The sequence below is a fragment of the Amphiprion ocellaris genome, chromosome 14 (assembly GCF_022539595.1).
Source record: "Amphiprion ocellaris isolate individual 3 ecotype Okinawa chromosome 14, ASM2253959v1, whole genome shotgun sequence".
Lineage (NCBI taxonomy): Eukaryota > Metazoa > Chordata > Actinopteri > Pomacentridae > Amphiprion > Amphiprion ocellaris.
This window is the reverse complement of record NC_072779.1, coordinates 35635765-35644150: the sequence shown is the minus strand read 5'-3', so window position 1 is coordinate 35644150 and position 8386 is coordinate 35635765. Positions and strand designations below refer to the sequence as shown.

At 40.3% G+C, this 8386-nt stretch overlaps 1 protein-coding gene across 2 annotated transcripts in view; it reads right to left on the bottom strand.

Moving 5' to 3' along the window:
• Positions 1-7548: 7548 nt before the first annotated feature.
• Positions 7549-8386, bottom strand: part of LOC129350471 (probable serpin E3) — a 7243-nt gene continuing 6405 nt past the window's right edge. For both annotated transcript variants that reach the window (XM_055017039.1, XM_055017038.1), the window contains exons 4-5: positions 8019-8217; positions 7549-7920 (exon numbers count right to left, since the gene is read on the bottom strand). In XM_055017039.1, the coding sequence (XP_054873014.1) occupies positions 7800-7920; positions 8019-8217 (320 nt within the window). In that variant the 3' untranslated portion in view covers positions 7549-7799. The remainder of the gene's footprint in view (positions 7921-8018; positions 8218-8386) is intronic.

The window sequence follows — 8386 nt, the reverse complement described above, 5'->3', positions numbered from 1 at the left end:
GGATATGTGTTAAAAGCTAAAACTGTATTTAAAAGCAGAGAGAAGCAGATCTGGAATATCCTTCTGTATTTGAGCTCAGAGCAGGAATTCCAGTAAAACACTTCACTGATGGAACGACTGCAGACCAGATGACCCTCTGCTCCTCAGAGTTCCAGTTAAATCCGTTTCCTCCAGGGGGCGTCAGGAGAACATCCAGAGCTCTGGATCTCTGTGGACTAAAGCTCCTGCTGTGTTCTGAGTTTCCATCGCGGTCTGAACCCCGTAAAGCTCCGACTGATCAATCAGGAGATGTAAACAAAGAACAGACAGGAAGACTCTGTTACTGTCGATGAATTTTAAAAGCTTAACAAGGTCTGCACTTCTGTCAGAGGACTTCTTCTGTAGCTCCAGGGCTAGAAGGATAGCTTCTGAAGAACAGGGAGCAACAAACAAAAACAGCTGAAACCGTTGTCAGTTCCAGGATTTAAAATATTGCAAATTATACATTGAAAAAGCAAGAACTTGACTAATTGAAACCCTTCAGCACTGCAAAACGCCTGCCCTGAAAGGTCCTGAACCTCCAGAAAGTAGGATCATTCCTGGAGCTTTGTTTAGATGCTGGTTCTTCTGGTGGAGACGGTAAAGAACTCATACATCTTTAGGGAGCTCTGAGTAGAACTGCCAGCTGAGGTGATCCAACATCTGATCTGGGTGAAGGTCTCTCTCTGGAGGTCCCTCTGACAGGAGACCTCAAAGTCCTACAAGAAATAATAATAATAACCTGGAGCAACCTGAATCTGACTGGGTTCCAACCACAGGAATCATCGTTGTGGTTCCTCTTCAAGGACTTTTGTGAGGTTTTTCCTGTATAGACCTTCACTTCTAATGTCTCCACATTAAAAAAACTCCAAACTTCATATTTTCATGTGGTCCTGATAAATTTAATGGAAACTGCCAACACCTGCACCTGAATGTTCCCCATTTCAGACCTTGGACCCTCACTTTACATGTAGATCTAAAGTGAAAAAACATTCAATATTTGTAATGGTAAATTGTGAACCAAATATGGTAGCAGCAGGAAAGGAATGCAAAAATATGAGCGATCACCTCCTTCTTCTCACATCTCTACTGAAAGTTCAGGTCTGTAAACTGTCCTCCCTCTGCAGCTGGGTTCAGACAGAGATTCATCCTCTGAGGGTGATGAACACCTTCAGGTACAACCACTGACTACAGGATAAAGCATGACCATAAAGACTAAGGTCGTCTCTGTGTTTTCAGCTTCATGCTGGGTTTCCTGTTGTGGACAAAGTGACCAGTCTGATTATTGAGGTCGAAGACACGAAAACAAATGTTACTGTGAGCTTCGCCATCTTCATCATCACTGAGGAGGATGAGGGGAGTGGGACTAGAGGAGGAGGGGGGTAAACAGCTGTTCTTCTGCTCATCTTGTTGTTTTTCTTCTGGTTAATAATCTTGGTTTCATCGTAGGCCAGACAACAGCAGCTCCGGCAGCAGCAGTGATGATGTCAGCAGTGAGGAAGTTACACTGCAGGACTTCCAGCCAATGGCATTACTTCCCCCTATGAGGCTGGAAACCAGCAGCCAGCCAATGAGTGAAGAGGACAGATCAGAAGAAATGATGCTGGATCAGCCAGTGTTTAGTGCCTCCTCCAGCAGAGACAATCTGAACCAAAAGCAGACTCTTTCTGGTGACTTTAATTATTTTACCGACTCGCTCACTGAGTCTAACATGCACCAAACCTTTAGTGCTTCAGAGGACTTGGATTTTAACAGCAGCACAGAAAGCAGAGAGATAAATGACCAGAAAGGCAGGACTGGGTTGGATGATGTTGATAAAAACAGCACTGAGACCAATGAACCAATGTCCTCTCTGTCTGATGCTTTAGATGTTTTTGAACAACAGCACAGAAAGTGGACTGATGAAGGGTCAGCCCCCTCAAACCATTTTCAATAACTTTACTGACACAGGGACCGGGTCTGCTGTATCTGGCACCTCATTACCCTTGGAGATCAGTGAAATAAACCCAAACCTTCAGAGTATCAGGTCAAGGGAAGTTGTTCTGGATTCAGTCTCACAGGAAGGGACAAGTTCCAGCTCAGAAGAAAGTAATGCAGACAGCAAGAACAAGGTTTTCTACAGTAGAAGTCGAATTAGCAAAGATTTCAGGTGGTGTTTCAGTCCATCCAGGAAGTTGTCCATCTGCTTTCAGGCAACCAGGGAGTGAAGGAACTGATGGGAGTGAGTGGTGACCATCATGAGGTTCAGGATTCAGTAGTTTTAACTTCACGGACAGATCTGAGGCCGAGCTCTGATGACACTGAGGAGAGTTCAGAAACGGTTCATTTTGATCCCAGAAAACAAACAGATGTTGGTTTAGATCCTGACAGTGATGAGAGTCTCGAGTCCACCATCGCCAAAGTCCAGCGAGGAACCAGTAGAAATTCCACACAGAAGATTATTGATCCTACAGCAAGTCAAAGTCAAAGTCAGCTTTATTGTCAATTCTTCAATATGTACATGACACACCAAGAATCGAAATTTCGTTACTCTCTCTTCGTGCAACAGTAGACATTAAATAAAGACTTAGAAAATAAGACATTAAAGGGCAAAACAGAACAAAGGAAGCAAAATTAGAGCCGAGCAACAACTAAGAACTAAGAAAAGTAGAACTGTAGAACAATGTAGAAACTGTTAGCTTAGCTTAGCACAAAGACTGGAAACAGGTTAGAACTGCTAGCCTAGTTTAACAAAGACTGGAAACAGGTGGAACTGTTAGCCTAGCTTAGCACAAAGACTGGAAACAGGTGGGAACGGTTAGCTTAGCTTAGCACAAAGACTGAAAACAGGTTAGAACTGTTAGCCTAGGTTAGCAGAAAGACAAAACAGGTTAGAACTGTTGGCCTAGCTCAGCATAAAGACTGGAAACAGGTTAGAACTGTTAGCCTAGCTTAGCAAAGACTGGAAAAAGGTGGAACTGTTAGCCTAGCTTACCACACAGACTGGAAACAGGTTAGAACTGTTAGCCTAGCTCAGCAGAAAGACGAAACAGGTTAGAACTGTTAGCCTAGCTTAGCAGAAAGACTGGAAACAGGTTAGAACAGTTAGTGTAGCTTAGCATAAAGACTGGAAACAGGTTAGAACTGTTATCCTAGTTTGGCAAAGACTGGAAACAGGTGGAACTGTTAGCCTAGCTTAGCACAAACACTGGAAAAAGGTGGGAACTGTTAACCTAGCTTAGCAGAAAGACGAAACGGGTTAGAACTGTTAGCCTAGCTCAGCAGAAAGATGAAACAGGTTAGAACTGTGAGCCTAACTTAGCAGAAAGACTGGAAACAGGTTAGAACAGTTAGTGTAGCTTAGCATAAAGACTGGAAACAGATTAGAAATGTTAGCCTAGTTTGGCAAAGACTAGAAACAGGTGGAACTGTTAGCCTAGCTTAGCACAAAAACTGGAAACAGGTGGGAACTGTTAGCCTAGCTTAGCAGAAAGACGAAACAGGTTAGAACTGTTAGCCTAGCTTAGCATAAAGACTAGAATCAGGTGGGAACTGTTAGCCTAGCTTAGCATAAAGACTGATAGCAGGTTAGAACTGTTAGCCTAGCTTAGCATAAAGACTGATAGCAGGTTAGAACTGTTAGCCTAGCTTACCACACAGACTGGAAACAGGTGGAACTGTTAGCCTAGCTTAGCACAAAGACTGGAAGCAGGTGGGAACTGTTAGCCTAGCTTAGCAGAAAGATGAAACGGGTTAGAACTGTTAGCCTAGCTTAGCATAAAGACTGGAAACAGGTGGGAACTGTTAGCCTAGCTTAGCATAAAGACTGATAGCAGGTTAGAACTGTTAGCCTAGCTTACCACACAGACTGGAAACAGGTGGAACTGTTAGCCTAGCTTAGCACAAAGACTGGAAACAGGTTAGAACTGTTAGCTTAGCTTAGCATAAATACTGGAAACAGAGGACCACGTTACCCATGAGCCTCTGCTCCTGGCTGGCTCAGAGACACGTTACCCATGAGTCTCTGCTCCTGGCTGCCTCAGAACCACGTTACCCATGAGCCTCTGCTATGATAATAATATGAGACAAAAAATGAACAAACTGAATAATAAAATAGCCATTAAAACATGCAAGATGACCCCTAAAGTAACTAAAGTAACAATATGAGACCAAAAATGAACAAACTGAATCAAAAATAGCCATAAAAACATGCAAAATTAACCCTAAAGTCACTAAAGTAATAATATGAGACAAAAAATGAACAAACTGAATCAAAAATGTCCATAAAAACATGCAAATTGACCCCTAAAGTCACTAAAGTAACAATACGAGGCACAAAATGAACAAACTGAAGCAAAAATAACCATAAAAACATGCAAAAGGACCCCTAAAGTCACCAAAGTAACAATATGAGACAAAACATGAACAAACTGAAGCAAAAATAGCCATAAAAACATTCAAAATGACCCCTAAAGTCACTAAATCTTTACTGTACACATTACTGCTCTCTGGCGGACACAGCGGGTAACAACACTATTATTATTTGAGGCAAAGCTGGCGACATTACAGATGAGCAGCACTTCCTGTTTCAACGTAAAACTATTGTAATGCTATTATGCTAAAACGTGGTTTTGTGAGACTCAGAAGAATCTGCAGTATGAACCAAAATGTATTTAAGGACCACTAGCTTATCGTCTCCCTCAAATTATGCTTGTTGTCACTATATGTTCAAAAATGAACACGTTATAGCTAATGTACAAATGCATTCGTGACCGGAAGTGTTAGCCGAGCTAGCGGAAGCGCTAACGGGGGTTTGATATGACACGGACTAATACCGTAACACACGTAGTTCTAAAATCAATTCTCTCCAAGACACAGAGCTCTAACTCCGTTTCCTGTCCCAGGTCTAATGTTTCAGCCTGATATCGTGATCAGCACCTTTTAAAGAGACGCTTCTGGTAGCGCTGGAGTTAGCTTGTCACTTGCTTCTGATTAGCTGCTAGCTCGCGAACGCTGCCATCACAAATGTAGCATTAGATTGTCATAAGCTACATTGTGGATTCATTTCCTGTTTGGACGTGACTTTTACGTTGAAGAGTAACAGGAAGTGCTGCTCATCTGTAATGTCGCCAGCTATACAGTTTATAATAATGTCGTGTCGTTACCGCCTGTGTCCACCAGAGGTCAGTAGCGCCCCCTCCTGTGACATGATTTTACATGAGAGATTAGATGACAGCAGACTCATAAAATACAGTAAAAAATACAGTAAAAAATACAGTAAAAAATACAGTAAAAATATACTAAAAAATACAGTAAACTACTGAAAATATATAGTCAAAATACAGTAAAAACACACCAAAAATATAGTAAAAATATTGCAAAAAATGTCATAAAAATATAGGAAAAATAAAGTAACAATAAAGACAGTAAAAAAATGTAGTACAAATACAGTAAAAATATAGTAAAAATACAGTAAAAAATATAGAAAAAATACAGTAAAATATAGTAAAAATATAGCAAAAATACAGTAACAAAAATACCTTCAATTATTACAATATCACTGTGATTCTCCACTGTGTATTATGCAGAATTGTAATATGATAGCAATTTATTTGTGTTGTGTTCATTATTGATGCCTTTAACCCTTCCATGCATAGAGGTCATGACAGTGTGCAGCTCTTCTAAAGCTGTTTTCTTGTATGTGCATAAGTTTTGATGGCATAGTTGGACATCAGCCACTACAGTGGATCCTATTGCATCATTTCTTCCACTGCCAGTGATTGGCTAGCCATTCCAAATTCTTTAAAAAAAGAGTCAAACCAAGATGGCCGGCAGGCAGCCAGAAACACCAAGTAGCTCATTTTCTTTTGTTCAAACCTTCTATAAAAAGAGACCTTTGCAGGAAAGAAAAATATGGTGACATCGAGGAACATCTAAGGAGTCATGCAATTGCAAAATTTTCCAAGTATTGATGTTATACTGGGAGGCAATTATGATTAATCTCATGTCCACTAAAGTGCACATCATGCATCACCAGCTATATTTCAACTACAATTCATTGACCACAATTAGGCTATTACTGCTGCTGTTCTTGAAAATATGTCATCTGAGAGACTTGGGAATCTATACAGGAGAGTGAATCCCTCAATGCTGTTTGAATTATTTATGCATCAATTATTTTATTTTATAGTTCACATCACATTTCACAGTTCAATACACTGTATATCATTTTATCCATTTGTTTGTTAAATCCATATTTCTAGAGCAAAATGCATGGTGGCCATCTCAGTGGACATGTAAATATATTTTTTAGAAAAATGGGTTGAAATAAAATAAAGTTCAAACCTTCTTTTTCATGCCTAAAGATGAATAAAAACAATTGGGGGAAAAAAAAATCCTAACTGAGGTTATCATAATTCATGCATGAATGGGAGTTAGGTAAAGTTGGCAAGATATTCACAGATTCGGACTTCCGGCATCAATAACTCATGAGATATACGTTGTAAAAACATAAACAATGCCTCTTTCAAATCGCTGTAAGCTAGACAATGTGCTACGAGGCCAGTTTTATCAAAAGTCGCTGTCTTTCAAGTTGCAGAAATAGCACTGATGTCTATGAGCAGCCGGCTGTGCAACGAGTGAACAGGGACCGTCTGCAAATAGCAAAACCGCTGCAACAGCGAAGAGAGACAAATATTCAATTACTTAACTTTTATACACTGTAGTGTCACCAAATTTACTGCAGCCATCAATTGTCTCCTGCTGGTCATACTACAACTCTTGGTTTGACACTAAATAAAAAAAAATCTGAATTTTAAGGAATTTTTTATCATTTTATTAGTAATAAAATACAATAACTTCCCCCTTGTTTACTGTAGCGTCACCAAAATCATTGGAGCCTTCAATTGTCTCCTGCTGCTCATACTACAACTCTTGGTTTGACACTAAATACAAAATCTGAATTTTAAGAAATTTTCATTATTTTAGTATTGTTTTAATAAATTCAATAACTTCACTCTTGTTTACTTTAGTGTCACCAAAATCACTGGAGCCTTCAATTGGCTTCTGCTGGTCATACTACAACACTTGGTTTGATATTAAGTACAAAATTTGAATTTTAAATAATTTTTATTGGTAATAAAATTCATTAACTTCACTCTTATGTACTGTAGTGTCACCAAACTCGCTGCTGCCATCAGTTGTCTCCTGACTGAGGAGACAACTGATGGCTCCAGCGAATTTGATGACACTACAGTGTATAAGAGTGAAGTTAATGAATTTTATGACTAATAAAATAAAAACTCCTTAAAATTCAGATTTTGCATTTAGTGTCAAACCAAGAGTTGTAGTATGACCAGCAGGAGACAACTGAAGGCTCCAGTGATTTTGGTAACACTACAATGTATAAGAGTGAAGTTATTGAATTTTATTACCAATAAAAATTATTTAAAATTCAAATTTTGTACTTAATATCAAACCAAGTGTTGTAGTATGAGCTTTTGCAAATTTTCAGAAATTTGGGGAATTTTTTTGCTGAATTTTTGGATCTTTTTTCAGACAAGGAAACAATATTTTTTGGTGCCCGTAAATGAGGACAACAGTAGGATTAATATCTATTTGTTATATTAATATCTATCATATTATCACCAGTAGCAGCAGCTGCTTTGGTCCCGTCCTCCGTGACTTCTATCCTGACTTCATGGAAGGCATCAGACACATAGAGACCCTCCTCCACTTCAGAAGGAACAAACTGTCAGATACCTGAAGAACCTGGGATTAAACCTGAAGGACATCCTGGATGTTTATGAACTGATGGACTGACCTGAGATCCCGGTGAAGTCGGCTGCTGTGGGGTTGAAGGCGTCACTGATGCCCATAGCGGGGAGCACCGACCTCAGGTTGAACTTGTTCTGCATTCTGAATCTGGAAACACCAGAAGAAGATCCATGTTTATGAACCAAGCCTCATGAAGAGTCTGCAAGTCCTGAACCAGTCTCTAATCCTGAAGCATTGTTCTCTACCTTGGGAGGAAGATGTCCATCCTGGTTCTGCGCAGGCCGGTGTCCCAGGACGCTAGGTGGCGCTGTGTGAGCTGAGCCTCCAGGGAGGACTGTAGCGTCTTCCTCTCGCTGGGTAGAACCACCTGCAGGCTCAGGGAGCGGCCCAGGAACGGCAGCTCCAGAACCGTGTAGCGCTGATCCGATCCCGTCCTGAGCTGACCTGAGGGGAGATCAATGAGGTCAGGACTTCTTCTGATTCAGTCATCAGTAGAGTTTAGCTCAGGTCTATTTCCACCTGATTTCACTTTAAACGTCACAGAACCATGTCCAACAGATTAAAAGAAAGACAACACCAGAGTAGAAACAGAAACGACTCACATCATTTGTAA